This window comes from Squalius cephalus (assembly GCF_949319135.1).
Source record: "Squalius cephalus genome assembly, chromosome: 1".
NCBI classification, from domain to species: Eukaryota; Metazoa; Chordata; class Actinopteri; order Cypriniformes; family Leuciscidae; genus Squalius; species Squalius cephalus.
The window spans coordinates 51,055,958-51,076,453 of NC_137122.1; the positions used below are offsets into that span (position 1 = coordinate 51,055,958).

Below are 20,496 nucleotides of genomic sequence, written 5' to 3' on the forward strand. Positions count from 1 at the left end.
AGAATAACAGCGGCTAAATGAATGATTTACAGTACAAGATTTTACAAAGCACTGTGCAAATTTAAGGACAATGCAATGAGTTGGCTGCTACAGGCAAAACCCAAAAGACTGGAGTGGATGTTGCAGGTACATAAAAGTGCTCAATACTCATCTATCATATAGAAGCTGAATATCTGCATAGCATCAGAGCTTTTGACATCTGGATTAAAGGTAGCTTGTGTTCACAATTTATGTATTTGATTTGTTATAAAACAAACGCTACAGTGACAGAGTACTGTTGTCTGCCAACTCTCCAACCGCAAAAACACACTGACTGCTTCACGAGCGCTGGCTTTCATCAGTCCGCCCGACGCAAACACACTCATCCCATGTGGCTCCAGAGAACTTACTCTTCATTCTCGTACAAGTACTTCACAATCACCCACGGCAGCACGAATATCAGAGGGGCGCCTGAGGGAGAAAGAGAGAGAGAGAGCTAGTGAGATGAGGCATAAACCATCTGCCGTGCTCTGTATGAGGAAACTCTTCAACCCTGTTAATGAGGTCACGCCGTAAAAGCTTTGAACCTCTCACCCCAGCCAATGCACAGGTAGATGCCGAAGTAATTTCTCTCTGTCAAGACTGTGACGACCAGAAGGCTGTGGAGGTAGATGCCCTCCACCAGCAGCCAGTAGCTGTTAGCAAGTATGCTGTATTGCATCATCACCACAGCAACTCTGCAGCCGACCGCCGTCTGAAACACATACACGTTGACGTGTTTTTGGGTCACTGAAAGCTTTAGGCTAAATTTTAACCTGCCGCCTCTGTTCTGTAAACAGGTATTTAAGCCATATCTATACAAACATGCATTTCAAGGAATACTCCCGGTCATTCCTGGTCATGGACGGCATTTTAGCAGGGACAATTATTTACACTAAAGAGTTTAAAAGCAGAAAGCAGACGCTGTTTATTAAAGCACTTCCATGAAATCTTCATTACATTAAATGTACAGTATATACTGCATGTTAACATTAGTTAACACAATAGCTATCACAAACTAACAATGAACAAATATTTTACAGCACAACAATTTCTATGTTAGTGTTTCATTTTTACCAAGAATAATGTTCTATATGCTGAATGTAGTTCATATATTAGTAATAATTCTTTAGTTAGTTTTAGGGACACTGATTCTAACAAACTGCATTAAATCTATCCTTTAAAAGTAGAATGGTGCTTTTAGTACTTTTTTCTATAAAATATCCCAGCCTGATCTCAGGCAATTCGTACGAATTCTACGAGGTGGCTAATTTTTGCTAAATCGTACATATTTTACGAATTGCCCAATTCGTATGAATTCATACGAATGACCTACCCCTGACCCCGCCCCTAAACCTACCCATCACGTGGGTTTAGACAAATCGTAAAAATTCGTACGAGTGAGGTCGTACGAATTCGTACGAATTCGTACGAATTAGCCACTTTTTTATCACTCGTACGAATTCGTACGAATTGGTCGTGAGATAGCGTTGAATATCCGACAGGATAAGAAAGTTCTTATTTCTTACAATAAGAAAATTGTAAATAACCCTGAATATTTCTTTAAGGGAATTACAGTTGAGGATAGCATTATTGACACCCCTGTAAATATGAACAAAGATGGCTGTAAAGAAAAATCTGCATTGTTTATCCTTTTGATCTTAAAAAAAAAAAAAAAAAAAAAAAAAAAAAAAATCACATTCTGAAATAAATGTTTTTTTTCTCCAAAACACCTTGGTCACAATTATTGCCACCCTTTATTAGTAAAATATCTCTTAAGTATATTCCCATTAATATTGACATTTTTAGCACAACAGACTAGGAACATGAAATTGTCCATCCATGACTTCTTGTTCCACAGGAGTTTAAATATGAGGAAAAACAAATGGAGGTCCTGGACATCTTGTTCAGATACATATCATGTATTCTAGCAAATACCACCAGATAAAAAATCCTTCTAGCCTCTGCTAGAAATCTTATTATGGATCGTGATTGGATCTTCCATCAAACATCAAAATCAACACAAAGATGTGTCTCAAAATGAAGCACAAAATAAAGCTTCTGCTATGACCATTCCAGTCCGCTGACCTGAACCCTAGAGAAAACTGAAGAGAAGAAGCACAAACATGGATCTGGGAATCTGAAGGATCTGGAGAGATTCTGTATGGAGGAATGGTCTCTGATCTCTTGTCAGGTGTTCTCCAAACTCATCAGGCATTATAGAAGAAAACTCAGAGCTGGTATCTTGTCAAAAGGAGATTGCAAAACGTATTTAATAAAAGGGTGCAAATAATTATGGTCAACGTGTTTTGGAGAAAAACATTTATTTCATAATGTGAATTCCCCCCCACTTTACTTTTTTTTTTTTTTTTTTTTTTTTACTTCAATGAAAGGTTAGATTTTTGCAATTTTTTTGAATGAAAGATCAAAAGGATAAACAATGCAGATTTATTTTACAGCCATCTTTGATCATATTTACCAGGGGTGCCAATAATTCTGACCATAACTGTCCAATAGGCATAGGACTATTAAAAATGTCCATGAATCCAGAGATATACACTACTGTTCAAAGGTTTGGGTTAGTATTTTACATTTTTTTAATGAAATTTATACTTTTATTTAACAAGGATGCATTACATTTTAAAGACTTTCATCTTTCATGACACTTAATTAGATGTTAATTCCAATTCAAAGGAAAATGTATTTTAGTTTAAATTTATATTAGTTAAACTTTTAGTATAACTTTATAGTGCTTTTTGAGCTTTATATTCAATAAAGAATCCTGAAAAAATATATCACGGTTTTCACAACAATATAAAGCAGCACAACTGTTTTCAACACTGATAATAATCAGAAATATTTCTTGAGCATCAAATTAGCATATTAGAATGATTTCTGAAGGATCATGTGACACTGAAGACTAGAGTTACTGTCACAGGAATAAATTACATTTTAAACTTTATTCAAATAAAAAATGGTTATCTGAAATTGTAATTTGAAATGCTTGGTCAGCAGAAAAGTCTAAAACATTGAAAAATGTTTGAACGGCAGTGTATTATTATCATTGTAAATCATAAAGAAAGACAGCAGGTTATTGGACCTCGTTTTTAACCAGCCACTCCACCTCCAGTTCAGTGGTGATGTCCTGACCAACATGGAAGGTATCAGGCCTTTCCAACATGGCATCTTTGATGAGGATAGAAGAGGCTCGCAGGATAAAGGAGGCAAACAAGTTCATGTGGATGTTGTTTCTCATGCAGTGCAGCTTCCTGCAGGGAACAAAGAGCAATGATTGAAAAGTCAGAAAGCTGTTCACTGTTCACACAAAGAAAACCAACTCCTTAACCATAAACGCTTTCAAAGATCCAAAAACTGATGCAAAAACACGTTTTCAATTTAAAATGTAAGCAGAAGGAGCAGATGACTTGAATGTTACCTAAAGGCCACAAGGATGCCCAACGCCAGCACCAGCGCCCCGAGAGACAGAGAATATCCAACGGTGTACATGGTCAGAAATTGACTGAGGATCCGTCCGTAGTGTTGCTGCATGCAGACATACAAATACATCTGATCAGACAATGACGCAAATGGACAGTTTATTAAATGCAAACAAATGATTAATATACCATAGTCTCTTAAGCAACTTCTAATGTAAAACTTTGATGTGCTTTTATATTAGGAGCAATACAGCATCATCATCAGAATTCAGTTGTCAGATCTGTATTTGAGTCTTTAATACGGTTACGTTCACACACAATTCAGTTATTTACGGGTGTCTCAATCACATTCTATAACCGAACTCACACCCGTAAATTTTCAGGACTCACAGCCGCGTTCCCCGAAAACCCGCAATGTGTGAACGGAGCTGGGCCGGGTTTCCCGATAACGATGTATCTTAGCTCTTAAGAGCGCTTTCTACGTGCAAAGTTACGAACGCTCGCAGCAATTCCACGAGCGTTTCCCAAAAATGCACTTAACATGAACGCACGAGAACGCGCTCTACGTGCTACTTAAGAGTCGCTGTCCATTCGCGAAGTGCTGAAATATAACCTTATATGGAATCGTATTCTGAACGTTTAACCTAATAATTGTCATCTGTTGTGGATTAGCAATCAAGACAAGTATATATAAAGCACCTACAGGCGGAGGCACTGACAAAATGGCTGAAGAAAAAAAAAAAAAAAAAAAAAAAAAACACGAAAAGATACCTTTCAAAAAGATGAAATTAATGTCCTTTTAGAGGAGATAGAGCGAAACAAAGATGTATTTTTTAACAGATTTTATTTATTTATTTATTCATTCATTTAATTTTGATTAAAATTATTAGATTAAATTATTTCTATTTTTTTGTTTTGTTTTCTGACCTTGTTAATTATTTAATTTATACATTAATTTAACCAACAACAAAAAAGAGTAATAAAGTGTACAATAAAGTACAATCAAAACCTTATATTATAATCACATACATTTGAATAAAGTTAAAGGTGTAATCTGCCGGTTGTCCTGCAAGTGTCCTCATAAATCTGTCTTCTTACGATGCACTTGGGGATGTACGATTACTCCAGAGCACTCGTAGATCTACGAAGATTTTCAAGTGCTACTTAAGCTACGATGCTTTTGGGAAACAGACCGTAATATTAAGATCAGTCGTACGATCGTTTTTACGATCAACTTAGGCTTACGATGCTTTTGGGAAACGCAGCCCTGGACTGGACAACTAGTTAGTGACTACATTTAAAAAGACATTTTGGTAACACTTTACAATAGGGTTTCATTTGTTAACTAAATCAGTTAACCACTGTAAAAAGTGATCAGTTGACTTAACTTAAAAAAGTGAGGAAAACCGTTGCCTTAAAATTATTAAGTAATAAACCTCATGTGTAATTGAAAAAAATAAGTTATGTGAACTTGACAATTCCATATAACTTTTTTTTTCTTTTCAATTACGCATGAAGTTTATTTGATTTATAATTTTAAGGCAATGGGTTTTCTCACTTTTTTTAAGTTAAGTCAACTGATCACTTTTAATGAAAAATAATAAAGCATTATTAATCTTAGTTAAATGTTAATTTCAACATTAACTAATGCACTGTTAAAATCTGAAGCTGTATCTGTTAATATTATGTAATTGACCTGAGCTGACATGAACAATGAACAGTATTTTGTTCATATAAATACTATAACAAATTATTATTAATTGTTAGTTAATGCATTTAAAGTGTTACCAACATTGTTTTCTAAGACACAAACTGTGTACAGCTAAACTGCATTAAGGCTGAAATACATTACACTGTAAAAAGTGAATAGTTGGATCAACTTAAAAAAATTACTTCAGTTGGTAACACCTAAAGAAATTAAGTTTTCTCAACTTAAATTATCATGTTTTATCATGAACTCCGGTCAATTTTAACATTGAGCTCATTTTTTTGTACATTTGGAGTGCTGTCAGTACAGAGAACAACGACAAAAATCGGTGTTGCCTACACCGTGTTATCCTCTTTTTAAAATTTGCACCCTGTTGACTTCAATGGGGCAAGTTTTAAACCTGCTTTTAGCCTCTTAACATCCTTGATGTGTCATTACAAGTGCACAGAAAATGTGAGTGATTCCTTCAGAGTGAACACGAGTTAATCTGACTGCAGTAGATGTGAAAGATATGTATAAAAATGATGTTATTTAAGCCAGCGCAAATACCTGTGTTTACATCCTGTTTTCGGTTGAAGTCCAAAGTAGTCGATTGCCGAGTTCACGCGCATAGGTTTAGTTACCTATGATCACGCGCGTGAACTCGGCAATCGACTTCTTTGGACTTCAACCAAAGTAGTAGGCAACACCGATTTTTGTCGTTGTTCTCTGTATTGACAGCACTCCAAATGTACAAAAAAATGAGCTCAATGTTAAAATTGACCAGAGTTCTCCTTTAATTTCTTTAGGTGTTACCAATTGAAGTAATTTTTTTAAGTTGATCCAACTGTTCACTTTTTACAGTGTACATGTCATTTTAGCTCAAACTTTTACACCGATCTGCAGTCGGGTTGAATTGAAACTAGTTGCAACCAGTCAGAGCCAGTCTGCAGATTTTGACAGATTTCACAGAACACATGTCTGATATCTTGTGCCGACTTCAGAGGGGAATCTGTTTTTAGATTTTAAAAGTTGTTTAATGTATTCCCACCTTTAGTGGTGCAGAATTGAACACAACTGATCTTAAAAATGTTTAAGATCTTATAGATATTTATCATAACAATCACTTATTTCTCACATACCATGTTGATTTGCGCGGGGTCACGTGACAGACATTCACTGGCGTTCCTCTGCTTGCTATACTGTCCATCTGCATCACACTCCAGATACACGAGCCCATGTCGAACTGACACACAAGCACATTCACAGATGGAGTGGTCACACAGGGTGCATAAGAGAATACTCCATATGGAGAAATGTGTTCAAAGAAGATGAGCTAAGCTAAAAGAAGTGCATTATGTAAACTGCAGCCAATAATTCATTCTTTACAGTCTTTTAATCATTGAAATTGCTTCAATCATATTTAATGTCAAGCTTGAACAAGTGTCAATAGATATTAAGTTTGTTAAGTTTGATTTATGCAACCTGAAAACAGTTTATGATTTTATGTGTCAAATCCTTTGTAAACTACCCCCCCCCCCCCTTTTTTTTCTCCGATTGTTGCAATGTAAACAATGCTTAATAATACTAAAATAAATAAATGTAAATGTTATATTTACAGTACCTTCCTTGTGCCAGGGCAGGTACGAGGGACAAGCCACACTCACTGTAGTATTGGGCAAAGCATCCGGCCAGCAGGCATACTTATCAAACGTTCGGTTGCACACGACACCTGGAAAAAGTGATGTTAAAGTCTACTTGTCTTTGCTTGTTGTGCTGGACATAATCTGTATGTGACATGACTCCTAATCTGAGGGCTCAGCAGTGTTTTCTAACACACATACCTTAACAGCACTGTGCACTTTTATCATCGCTGGACTATCATCCAAGCCTTATGGAAGGACAATAACAAATCACCTGTCATTGACGGTTCTCTGCTGATATTTCGAAAACATTCATCTCGGTACATCATCCATTTTTCCATCAAAGTTTTGAGGGATACGGCAGATGACACCTGTAAGATCCAATTAGTGATTTATTTTTATTTTTATAAAACATAAAAGAAATTAGCTAGTGGAATTTCAAGGCTGTACTTTGTAATACAGTGAAAGTAGATGATGAAGCTTTTGTGTTGTGTTGGTTTAGATGGAGTGTTAAAACACAGTAACCGCTGATCTTCTGCAAGCTGGGATTCATTAATGAACCTGTGTGATGGCATAGTATTTTGTTTTATTTCCTCACATGAATATGCTGAATTAATGCCTAATCTAATCTTTAGTGAGTTGCATAACGCTCAGACTCTTAGCCAAAAAGAGCTGAGAGGTGCGTGTTGCATTTCTATTTGTTTTCTGCTTTTTAAGATATATCTGACTAAATGTTTACACAACATTATTTATCCAAAAAAAAGTAGTTGCAGCACACAAATAAAAAAAGTAGAAATAAAAAACATTCAATTTCAGTTTGTGTAAATCTATTTAGGGTTCAGAGTATTTATTTTTTCCCACATTAATTTCCCACGTCTAGTACAATTATGTGGTTTTGTTTTATTAATACAGTGTACACTTTTTTCTTGATATACCCTGAAAGAATGGAAGTGAAGTGTGACAACATGCCCCATAGGTGGGGTACATTATTATAACATGACCATATGACAGCTTAAATGCTATATCTGATTTAATCAAAAAATAAAGAAGATAAACTAAAATATTTTCTCAATAAAATACAATTATTAACTTTTTCATATAAAATAATGGCATTTATTAATAATTAAAAATAAAATAATTTTTGACAACGAACACACAGGAAATCACAGCTTTACAATATAGTTCAAAACATAATAATAATAATTTCTTAACATTGACTCTGTCTTTATTCACCTTTTTCTCATGTTTTCTCAACAAAATTCATAAAAGTATAGAATAGAATAGAATAGAATAGAATAGAATAGAATAGAATAGAATAGAATAGAATAGAATAGAATTCTTTTTCACAAAAGGGCTAGTCAAGCCCCTGTTCGGCAGACAGGTTGGGTGACCAGATGTCCAGATAAAATCAGGACAGTCCCGATTATACGAGCCATGCCCCACGTCCTGATGGAGCTACAGGGCGATATTTGTCCCGATAATTTGTGTTAGCTTTATTCTGATTGTATAAAAAAATTATTTAAACTGATATTGGTAATAGTAAGTATTTTACATCCTCTTCAGAATACTGAGAGCTGCGTAACAAACATGCAGTGAGTAACTGCACAAATGACGTAATCATTTTTTCACGGTCATCTGGTCACTTTAAGAGATGTCGAGAGAATAAAGAGAGGAGGGGGGATAATCTCTGACCTGGATGCAGGAGGAGAAACTGAGTAGGGTCAGAAGGAGGAATACTTGTGACATCCCTTAGTCCTGCTGCTGCTGGCACTGGGAGGGGAGCCGAGGGTCCAAAGGGATATGCTCACCTCATAGGAAGGCTTCAGCTGTCACCACACAACCTAAACCACAGACAGACAGACAGAAAGTCAGAGATCAACATGTTATCAAACAGCAAACCATGATCTGTGATATATACAACATACATTTAGTCTATTCAAAATTGTGATTTTAAAAATACCTCATGAAGCAGAAAACTAGTGTGCACAAGGGAACATTTACACGACAACGATGTACTAATAAGAGAAAAGGTTTTCCTTTGCGTTTTTTTCACGTGCTTATGACAACGCTGTCAAAATTATCCCTGTTCGCCAAGGATCCGCGAAATTGACTGAAAACACTGTATTATTCATGCCAGGCCAGTAGTTGGCGATGTGACTTTGACAATAAAAACTACACATCTCTAGACTGAACACGTAATATGCATGCACATGATGACACCGTTTTCACAAATTCGCATTTTCGTACTTTACACAGATGAAGAGACGAAGAACGGCCAAAACGCATACAATTTTTCAGTTTTTAGTTGAAAACAGTTTTGCGTAAATGGCCGCTGAGACTCTTATGCTCACCAAGGCTCCATTTACTCCAATAATTTAAAATAACTGTTTATATTTGAATATATTTTTAAAATGTAATTTATTCCTGTGATCAAAGCTGAATTTTAAGCATCATTGCTCCAGTCTTCAGTGTCACATGCTCCTTCAGATCCTTCTGATTTGATGCTCAAGCAACATTTCTGATTATTATCAGTGTTGAAAACAGTTGTGGAAATGTAATGTTATTTATTATTTTTTTTTTATGAAATGAAGTGATTTAATATAGACAGCTAACAATATAAAATGATCATAACACAACATAATATTTTGCTAATTTTCCACATCCCTACTCCCAAAACAAGCCTGGGAACCAGAACTGATGTTGGCTCTTGAGTGTGCGAGAAGTGTGGGCCTCATTGGCTCCCTAAACTTATTTCACTGTTTGCTGAATGTAAGCAATCAGGATAGCGTACAGAACAAAGAATGTTTGCAGTGCAATTAAGACATGGACTACTTGTCTAAAAACAACAGGCTCATTATCCCAGAGTGAAGAAGCCTCTGGGAAAAGGAAGGTCACAGACTGTTGACCATGTCACTGTCTTTGCTCCAAGCTCTTGCTTGCGTGATGAAGCAGATAGTTGTGGATAGGATACACTAACACATACACTGCATTCAGCTCAATTACTAGCATGCTTTAGAGAGAGGTGATGTTAGAACAGAACATGATGGTAACAGATATGATTACAGTACAGATATAGACTCTAGTAAGCTGCCTACATACTATAGGCTGCAAATTAAATGGACAGTTCACCCAAAAATTATAATTATGTCATCATTTACTCAACCTCATGTTGTTTCAAACCTGTATGACTTTTTTTTCTTCTGTTGAATAAAAAAGAATACATTTGTAACCAAATTGTTCAGGTCACCATAGACTTTGTATTGACAAAAAACACTGAGATATTTCTCAGCGTATCTTCTTTATGTTTGGAACTACATGAGGGTGATGATGACTTTTTGTGTGAACTATCCTTTTTAATGCATCATAGGCTAGATAACTTCAGTAGGATGCAATCCCAGAATGTACTGCAATGAGCTCCGTTTAAAAAAATGGGATATTGACAATAACATACCATTACTCTTTTTGAGTCGTGTGCTAGTATGCTATTCCAAATCCATAGTGTACATACAAAGACAACACAAAAAATGGTTTAATAAAAATGTCAATCTAATTACAATATAACTAAATATTCAATTGTACTGTGTATTTTCAGACTGTTACTTTAGCAACATGCTAAGAGCAAACTACTGAAATCAGTTGGGTTTTCACATACAACTTGTGACACAAAGAGTTGCTGCATACATGCAGGGTCTGTTTCAAGTATGATGCTGCCTTTGTAGTAAACAGCAAGGTACTGTAGCTCACTGATGTTGGCAACCCAAAGTGTAGTAACAGTTACTCACCTGGTTACTGATCCACATCCCACCCCTACTTCAGCTGTAGTCGGAGAACAGAACGAAATCTGAAACGTTTCTGCAAAAAACACCTTTACCATGGAAACATTTTTGGCTAAAACGTTTCAAATTCCATTCTGTTCCAGTCTGGGCAGGTTGGGACAGGCATGTCACTGAAATGATCTTTCGACCTTATTGTGGTGAATACACAAAAATAACAAACAGCAGCACGTAATGTGTGTGAGAACGGAAGTGAACAAGTTTACTACTCCTATTCTATGTGCTATTGTTTAATAAATCCTGACAGATACCACACTATCCCAATTTCATGTTGATTTCAGAATGGTAATTTAATGACTGACACTTTTGCAGAGGTTTTAGACTTTAATAACACTGTGTGCATTCATGGTCACCATGCTACTACAGATTCAGTATCATTATTTAACTTCACGCTAAGTAGAAAATGTTGTGGTTATTAATAACAGCAGTTAAGACGGTTCATGGAGAGGTACAGAAAAATTAGAGTGACACATGCCCGAAGCATTTCATCCGCACACCCCATCCACTGCTGGACGCTCAGGATGGTCTGTCAGTGAAATGAGCTTCCGCAACATGGCACAGGACAGAAACGATTAGAGAGGATTCTGCTATTACAATCCTATTCTGAATGCTATGGTTTTGATGATGAATATACAGAGCAAAGGCCAAAAGACTGAATCCGTGTTAAATTAGTTTCTTGTCTTGCATCCTAAGTGAGCTGCAGTGCAAAAAAAAAAAAAAAAAAAAAAAAAAATATATATATATAAAAATTTCTTAATCAGTATTTTAGACTTTCATTAAAAAATATCCAAACATCCTTAAAACAAGATGAATTTACATTAATTGTTAAAATGTATTTTCTACTGGCAGGTAAGTTTATATATATATATATTTTTTTTTTTTTTTTTGTCTGTCTGTCACTGTCTGTCACTCACTTCGATGTGGTGTTGATGACTGACACTAGGAGTTGCACTCGGGAGCCCCAGAACACCTCTGACACTTTGAGAGAAAGGCCATGTGAGGATTGATGAGTGGAATTTGCATGTCACTACCCCGGACATCCGGGTATAAAAGGGAGACGGCGTGCATCACTCATTCAGATTTGCTCTTCGGAGCCAACCGATTGTCATTTCTACACAAGCTCATTTCATTCACCTCTGGAAGAAGAGAGTTGCATTTCAAAAGAGTGGAGTGACGTGAAGGCCAATATGGTAACCCATACTCAAAATGTGTCCTCTGCATTTAATCCATCCAAGTTAGTGCACACACATTAGGAGCAGTAAAGACACAAACTGCAAACTGTGGACACACACGGCCGGAGCACGGGCCAATCCCCACGGGCCTCCTGTTTGTCCCTTGTATTGCATGTTCTGCCCGGTGGAATTCCCGAATGACTTTGACGTTGTGTCACATAGCGCAACTGATTTCTCACTCGGGGCTCCAGATTAGGATGATAGCACCATCAGAGGGTGGGCTTATTGCCTTCTGACGCTGAGGACTCGGCTTGACTCCCACCCTAGGGTGTGGTAGCTCAGTCTGAGTCTGATGCAGAGTTGGCAGCCATACTTGTCCTGGCCATCGAAAACATGGAGCTGGAGAGGGATCCTCCATCCTGTCCCGAACGTTCGTGGCTGGATGATTGGTATCTGGGCTCGGAACGTGACTCACAGCCATGCCCAGCCCCAGTGCCTTTCTTCCGGGAAGTGTATGAAGAACTGACAAAGTCATGGAGGGCATCTTTCACTGCCCAGTCCTACTTCATAAGCTCTAGTTCTGAGCCGGGATTGATGCAGGAACTATGCTTGGCAACCAACTTTACTCTCGGCCAGAGCTCTTGCTCCTTGCGACAGCCCCTCTCTGGTGAATCCCCCTGAGGAAGGACCTTCTTTGTCAGGGATGGGGCACAATCTGGCACCTACGCTCAGACCTCTGGAACCTCCATGTCTGGCCTCTGGACAGGATGCGGAAGACTTGAGTGGGCTATCACTAGCGGTTATAGACACCATCACTCAGGCTAGAGCCCCCTCTATGAGGCGGGCCTATGCCTTGAAGGAGTCTGTTCCCCCAAGGCGAAGACCCACAGAGGTGCACAGTTGGGTCATTGCTTTCTTTCCTGCAGAAGAGATTGGAAATGTGCCTTGAGATCTGTCTGGAATACTCTCACGTGATCCTCAGACCTCAGCCGGGCTACGTGCAAATTCCCACTTCCCTTTTAGGGACCAAGTGGTGAGCTTGCAAGCACTGTCTCGGGATGAGGCAGACTCAGCTTTGTCATTGCTGTGTCCAGTACGCACGCTGCGTGTTTTCTTGGACAACACGCAGAGCTTTAAAAGCTCTGAGCAGTTCTTTGTCTGTTTTGGAGGACAGCAAAAGGGGAAGGCTGTCTACAAACAGAGGATGACCCACTGGATTGTGGATGCCATTGCCTTGGCATACCATGCCCAAGGTGTGCTGTGCCCCTTAAGAGTGCATGCACACTCCACAAGGAGTGTTGCATCCTCCTGGGCTCCAGCAAACGGCATCTCTCTAACAGACATCTGTAGAGCGGCAGGCTGAGCGACACCCAAAACCCTTCGTGAGATTTTATAATTTGTGGGTTGAGCCATTTTCGTCCCATGAGCTATTGAGTATGAACAGGTAAGTTATGGACAATGGGCCGGGTGTACTACTTGCACACAGAGCCTTTCCCCTCCCTGTGGTCATCATGTGCGTTTTTTTGTCCATGTGACTTCTCTGGACTGGCGAACCCTGGAAGTGAGATTTTTTCCCCCTCAGCAGTCGAGTCCAGTGGAGGAATACAATGCCAGCTCCAGTCCTCATGATGAATGCCCTTTTTCTGGTCAGTCCGTATACTTGGTGCTAGGTGCTCCATACGTAGTGGTTCCCTGATGTTAATCTCATATTATGTATTCTCCACGTTTTCCTAATGGTAACCCTGTGTCTTCCCCTAGGCAGAGCTCCGTCTTTGCTGCCAGTTGCTACATTTCTAGTAGTTCCTTTCTTTTCAGGTAGGACCTACTACAGGGACCTTTTTTCACGAGTGGTACTTCCTGGTTGGTAAGTCCATGTGATATATTCTCCACATATTAACCTCTCTTATGGCATGATGTGTTTTCCGTAGTGAGAGGGCGCTTCCCCAACACTAATTCTGGTCTACATAGCTGTGAACAGAAAGAGAGAAAAGGTCAAAAGGACCAGCTGAAGCGACCTTTTCCCATTGTAAATACTGTCCTCTCTGTCCCCACGTGGTACAAATTTCTACACGGCTTATGTGGGGCGTTGGGTAGGTTTTATGTTGCAAGTGCACTTGTTACCCAGCAAGGTGTCCCTCCTGCCGCAGCACTGAACTGCCCGCTGAAATGGTCAGGGACACTGTCTTAGCTCTTCAGCACAAACCTGAATGAGTGATGCATGCTATCTCCCATTTGTATATGCTCGGGGGAGAAACTATAAAGAGGCTCTCCAATGTGTTCATGTTTTTACTGTCAGACATCAGACCTTGACGGACTCCACATAGGAAATGAACCAGAGAAGATTTCCACATCAAAGAAGGCAGAGCCTCAGAGCCACACCTACCTATAATGTTATTGACACCGACCAATATGGTACTTTGAAGGTGTTTACCAGCCAGAGTGAACTTTTCCATAAAGTTCGCTTTGGCAAGCTGTTTCGAACTCCCGAAACAAACACCAAGTGAACTTCGTTTTGGCCTGATTTTGTTCGAGATGACATCACAACAGCTCATTCTTCGCTTAACGTATATCAGGGCCTTTAGAATCACAAAAAGTTTCTGCAAAACCTCTGAGTCCTGACCAATGGGAAGAGGGGGAAAAACGGTTTGCTGTGTCATCTTTTACTTTACTTTGATTTTCCAGGTGATTTTACATTTGGAGAAAAGCCAAAGCCTGTCTTAAACCCACAAACTATGTTGCAACTCCTGAGGGATGAGCAGTTTTTTCACTAAACTAAAGTTGCATGCACCATTTTCTAAATTTAAATTATTTCAGTGAGTTTTGAGAAAAAAATTCATTTAAATTCTGCAATTGTTCCATTATATTGGCCATTACACACAAAGCTCTCCTCCATACTAAAGCCTCCAATAGATCACAGAAATGCATTATGTGCACTCTACCCAAAATCTAAATTCTTGTCATCTTGCAGAAATCTATCAGAATGATTAGTAAGGCAGTGTGAGGCCAAATCAAAACTCTTCCAGAGAGAGGAGGACAAAGGTTAAACCCAGACACACAGACAGATAATTACTGTATGGACAGTTGGTCATCCTGGCAGTCATTAACCTAACCAATTGGCTATGGATGTCAAGGTTATGTATAATTATGTAAAATGTACACTGAAAAAAAGTGAAACAAGCATGCTATTTATTTAAAATGTATTTTTATATTGGTCTAATTGAAAAATTCTGGTTTCTGGTGTCATGAATTGAGAAACACAAATTTTCTAGATCTTTTGACATATAAGATGTCATTGTACTATATAAAAAAAACAACAACAACATCTGAACGTTTCAGAACTCAAAACTTCCTCTTTAGTCCAAAAACAGTTTTATTGAAACCAAGCTGGAAAACCGACTCGTTTTAAATTTTGTCACATTATTATGTCATAGTGTGATGAAAGACAGCCTCTGCAGAGGAAAATCAACTCCAACATCATTGCCTCTTTATCCTCGCCCACTGATTCGTGCATGTCACGTAGTAGTAAAAATGAGAGAGACGCAAACACAGGATTACTCCAGCAATTACTCTGTATTTTTTCATTTTTCACTTTGCAATGAACAGGCTTAGTGCAATATATTCCTATTAGTGCAATATTATTTTTGTACTGTATGTAATATTGTTTGTGTTTGTTGTATTTTTTCGGCACCAAGGGAAGCACTTCCTAATTTCGTTGAACGTGGGTATAATGATAATAAAGACTTTATATTCTATTCTATTCTATTCTATTCTATTCTATTCTATTCTATTCTATTCTATTCTATTCTATTCTATTCTATTCTATTCTATTCAACAGAACAATAGAGATGCCTCAGAGGATTACAAGAAGTTTTGAAGTGCCAAGTTGTGGAAAAACAAAGTATTTGCATTGCCGTCCCTGTGATCCTATTAAGAAAGTGTGAATGAACTTCAGTAAGCAATTAACTTCAGTAAGACATTTTGTTTGTTTGCTTAATTTTACTGTGGATTCGTTTTTAAACAAGACACCGTTCGGCGCAGGCTTTTCAGAGAACCAGAAAATAAAAGATGATGCAGTGCAGACTATATTGGATCCGACAGTAATGGCATAACACTCAAGTGTGTGTAACAGTGTTTTTTTTACCATGTGTCACTATTGCTTTGTCTGATACAGATTGTTTGATATGTACTTGAGTATTTATACTTTAGCACCGCAGTCAAACTGTGAATAGTTGTGATTTGCTGTTCTCCTTTACTTCGGCATTTATGGGTTTAATGTGGGGGGTTCCCAGATACGGAAGAAAGCACATAGACAATGCTGCTTTTGTTATTGTTCTGATCTAAGCCAATTACTGCAATCCTTTTCAAAACAATTCCACACATGTTATGGTGGGGACATTGAAAATTATTTTAATATGCAAAACTGTTACCCAATCATAGCAGTGGGCATTTACTTCCAAGTCTTGATTGGGGAGTGTTTGAAAAAAAAAAAAGGGTCAACATTAAGATAGAAAAGAGCTTATTACTTCTAAATTAGGATATTTTTGAAGTTAAAATCTTGGTAAAACTATAAGTGGACCTCAGAGAACATTATAAAGTAAAAAAATAAAAATAAAAAAAAAAAATAAAAAAAACCTGCTTTGTTCAGTTTGGCTGAAAAACACCCCCCAATAGAGGGCAGGAACAACCTGTCACTCACATGAGATTGACCAATAGCAATTGACCATAACCATTTAACCATTTAATCAATTCCCAAAATCCCACAAAATACATTTGTTCTTGTTCAAGAAGCTATTTCCATTGGATGCACGTCACAATAGAGATAAAACAACAATTAAGTTAAGCTTGGTTTGATCCACAATTCTGGCAAGAAATTCCTACTGTCTGTCTGTCTGACCAACATGTGAAGCAGCAAGTCACAGCTCCATTTTGTTACATGCTGTTAAAGCAACTTTAAAATCAGGCAGTGGGTCAGGAAAAAGTACACCAGAGGCACTTTTTAAATTCATTCCCCACACTGTTGCCTCAGACACCACTAACACTGAGTGACAGATTCAACACCTGAGACCTTGCCTCACACACACGCTGCAATTCTGTTAGAGTTTGTTGCGGATGGGGAATATTGCCTAGGAATAGTACTTGAGTCCTATTAGGCTAATCTCACTTAACAAGACTGAGTAAAAATTGACAAAGGGATATCCTAAAGCTGCAACTTTAGCCAACTCTCATATCACATCTTAAGCCAATTTCTGACAACAATAGCTAAAAAAGTGACAGGGGCACAGATGCGCTTTTAGCAAATTAGATGAGGCCACGCTTAAAATCGGATGTGAAAATTGCGAAATAATGACTAGTGGCTCAGAGGCCGAAGGTAATGAGATACTATAAAGACAAAACGCCATTAGCAGAATGTGAGCTGTATGCATGCAGTTCAGGGTTTTCTTTCCAGCTCTTACAATCTGTCAGCGTATAAATCTCTATTTTGATGCATTTAAATAAATCTATATATTCTAGTTTGTTGGGTAACATGAATGACAGAAGCTAATTATTTTAGTAGTACTAGCTATTCAAGCAAATATTACACTAGATGAAGTTCCTAAACGCAAGTTAGGGAGGAGTGAGCCCATCTAATCTTTCAATCAACAGCCTGAGTATATAAGCAGCCGCTTACCTCTCTCTAGCATCAAGCTGTTCCAGTATCCCTCCACCTCCCCAAACTCCACCTTCATCTCCGGTACCTTGCCCTTCAATTATCATATCCTACATTTAGCCACTGGGGGGTATATCAGAGCTCGAGTTGAAGCTGCTTCATCGAGCCCCTCTTCAGTGGACAGCAAGCCAAATAAGTTTAACCTAATATCTGAAAGATTTTATGGGCAAGCAAACTCGTTAATTATGAAATAAGAAGTTATTACTGGTTGATATAATTTAGTAACAAGCATTTGACCAGTTTCAAATAATAAAAATGTAGGTTATGTATGTAATTGCAAACACTCAGACATATTAAATTATATGTGACCCTGGATCACAAAACCAGTCACATGTCGCACGGGTGTATTTGTGGCAATAGCCAACAAAACATTGTATGGGTCAAAATTATCGATTTTTCTTTTATGCCAAAAATCATTAGGATATTTAGAAAAGATCATGTTCCATGAAGATATTTTGTAAATGTTCTACCTTAAATATATCAAAATTTTCGATTTTCGATATATCGATTTTTTTCAATATTTAGATTTTTTTGCACCCTCAGATTCCAGATTTTCAAATAGTCGTATCTCGGCCAAATATTGTCATATTCTAACAAACCATGCATCAATTGAAAGCTTATTAATTCAGCTTTAATATGAAGTATAAATCTTAATTTAAGAAAATTGACCCATATTGACCCATTTTGTGGTCCAGGGTCACATATGTAATAATCTAGTCTCCCTTATTGTAAGTCTATTAATGATACATTTACTTTTGTTACATAAATGCTATACTAAAAGATGTCTTTAGTCATCAGTGTCATGAATTTTTTTTTTTTGGAAACCGTGATGCACATTATTTTCAGGATTCTTTAATGAAAAGAATGTTAGAAAGTTCAAAAGAACAGCATTTATTTGAACTAGAAATATTTTACAGTTTAAATGTATTTACTGTCAGTATGGCTGAAAAAAAAGTATTAATTTCTTAAAATAAAAACTGAGCGGTAGTGTATAATACTTGTAATAGTTCATTAGTATTAACAATAATCAAGTAATAATTGTCACTGTGTTTAAATTCACTACAGAATTTAATTACAGAGGAGACTGTAAATGTCTCTTAACAAACAAAGCAGCAACGCATTGAGCATTCACTCATAATTTACAAGTGCCACACAACAACCATTGACTATTTGTATTTAAGGGCTCACTTTAATCCTGGCATTTTGCAAAATGGAAACATTGACTGTCATGAAAGAGAAAACAAACCTCTCTGACTGAAGAGCACAATGCAGGGCTGCTCTCGTGCCCCTCTGAAGAGCGCAGTGAGAGTTTGGTGGACACATGGGCAGTGTGTGTATTTACAGCCATGCCATTGTTGTGTGGTCTTGGATGAGTGACCCAAATCTGAGTGGATCCATCGGTGAAACATTTAATAGAACAATGATGGTCAAACAGACTGAGATCTGACATACTGTATATACACGGGCGGATATGCAATAAGCTTTAAATGTGCACTGATACCCCTTTCCCAGTGAAATGAGGCTGGTGAATCTGAAGTTTCAATTGACTTTACAGCCAAACGATGACATGACAATGTTACTACATACAATAATATGCCCGCAAACAAACACTTCAGCAGAAAATTCAGCAAGACAAAATGTAAGATAGGAAATTATAATCTATCAGGAACTGATTAGATTGTGAAAAAGTGAAACATACTGTACCTGAAGAGTATGATGTCAGCAACTCATATTACATTTTGATAAAAGATAAGGAAGACATGCAGTTTTTTGCATTATGCACAATAACACCAGAGTCACACATTAAGAAAATAAGAAAAATAAAATACATAAATAAAAAAGCTTTGTTAAGGCCAGTGATATGACTGAAATGTTAATCTTATGTGAATTTACAACATGTTAAACATAAACATTTGTTATAGGCACTATTTATTTTTCATGTTTTTAGATGTAAATTTTAGATGATGTTCTTTTGAGAGAAAAAAAATGCACTTTGCAGATGCAGATATTCATTACTCATTTGTTTGTTTTGTATCTTTAAAGATGCATTTAAAATTAGATAAGAGGGTTCACGTTGTAAATGTATAATTACCTATAGTAGGTCGAATTCAATAAGTACTGTATTCGTAAGCAATAAGGTGCGAGGGGCTGTGCTGTATGGTGAATAAGTCACGGCTGAAGGTGACTCGTTCATCATACAGCACTAGCCTTGAGTACCTTTATTGCTTTTATAAAATGGTTACCACACAATACAAATATTAAAGCAAAAACATCTAAGTAAAAGTAAAATCACTAAATGCCTTCCTTCTGCTGGATTTTTCTTGAAATAAGAACAAACATATGTTTATGTTACTAAGGGTGGTTGCTAAGGGTGTTGCGCAGTGATACACAGAACCGCTGGGTGAAGCGGTCATAGTCATAGCTTTATTGTGAATAAAACACAGCTATTGACCAGACACTGTGGCCCCAAAAGACTGTCCCACTATCCCTTTTTTACCCCATTAAACTGGGGTAAGAGAACAAGTGCAGTTCCCAGAGCCCCTCTTCCCCACTGGGACGGGACAGTTCGGAGCCCATGATCTGATTACACTGTAAAACATTTCTAACCTCCCTAACTCAAAATTTTCTAGTGACTGGTCACATCTAATTTTTTTCAGAATTTCACTTGGACCAATTGAAAAATTTAGATGTGACCAGTCACTAGAAAATTTTGAGTTAGGGAGGTTAGAAATTTTTTACAGTATAAGAGCTCACAGACGCTTCAGAGATACCATTGTCATGAACCAGCATGTTGGCAAGGTTGTATGCCAATGAGGAACGTGGTAGGAAACGTCTGAGAGTGCCAGTGCTGCACAGCCCTGTCACATCACACCCCAAATGTTGTCACTTGATGGAGGTTCAGATTAATGTCACTGCTTCTGTGCCTGTGTCAGCAGCGATACTCACTGACTACCGCTGACTCCATCTGCAACTCTTACTCTACCACACCATTTCTATCA

General features: G+C 37.6%; 1 protein-coding gene across 3 annotated transcripts in view; it reads right to left on the reverse strand.

Annotated features, from left to right (window-relative positions):
• The window catches only part of gcgra (glucagon receptor a), a 65,808-nt gene that overhangs the window by 14,680 nt on the left and 30,632 nt on the right, over positions 1-20,496 (reverse strand). For 2 of the 3 annotated variants that reach the window (XM_079872107.1, XM_079872108.1), the window contains exons 2-9: positions 8,478-8,626; positions 7,060-7,156; positions 6,767-6,874; positions 6,285-6,388; positions 3,455-3,561; positions 3,119-3,287; positions 574-733; positions 390-450 (exon numbers count right to left, since the gene is read on the reverse strand). In XM_079872107.1, coding sequence (XP_079728233.1) covers positions 390-450; positions 574-733; positions 3,119-3,287; positions 3,455-3,561; positions 6,285-6,388; positions 6,767-6,874; positions 7,060-7,156; positions 8,478-8,531 — 860 coding nt within the window. In that variant the 5' untranslated portion in view covers positions 8,532-8,626. The remainder of the gene's footprint in view (positions 1-389; positions 451-573; positions 734-3,118; positions 3,288-3,454; positions 3,562-6,284; positions 6,389-6,766; positions 6,875-7,059; positions 7,157-8,477; positions 8,627-20,496) is intronic. The other variant, XM_079872109.1, reaches the window with a different exon arrangement.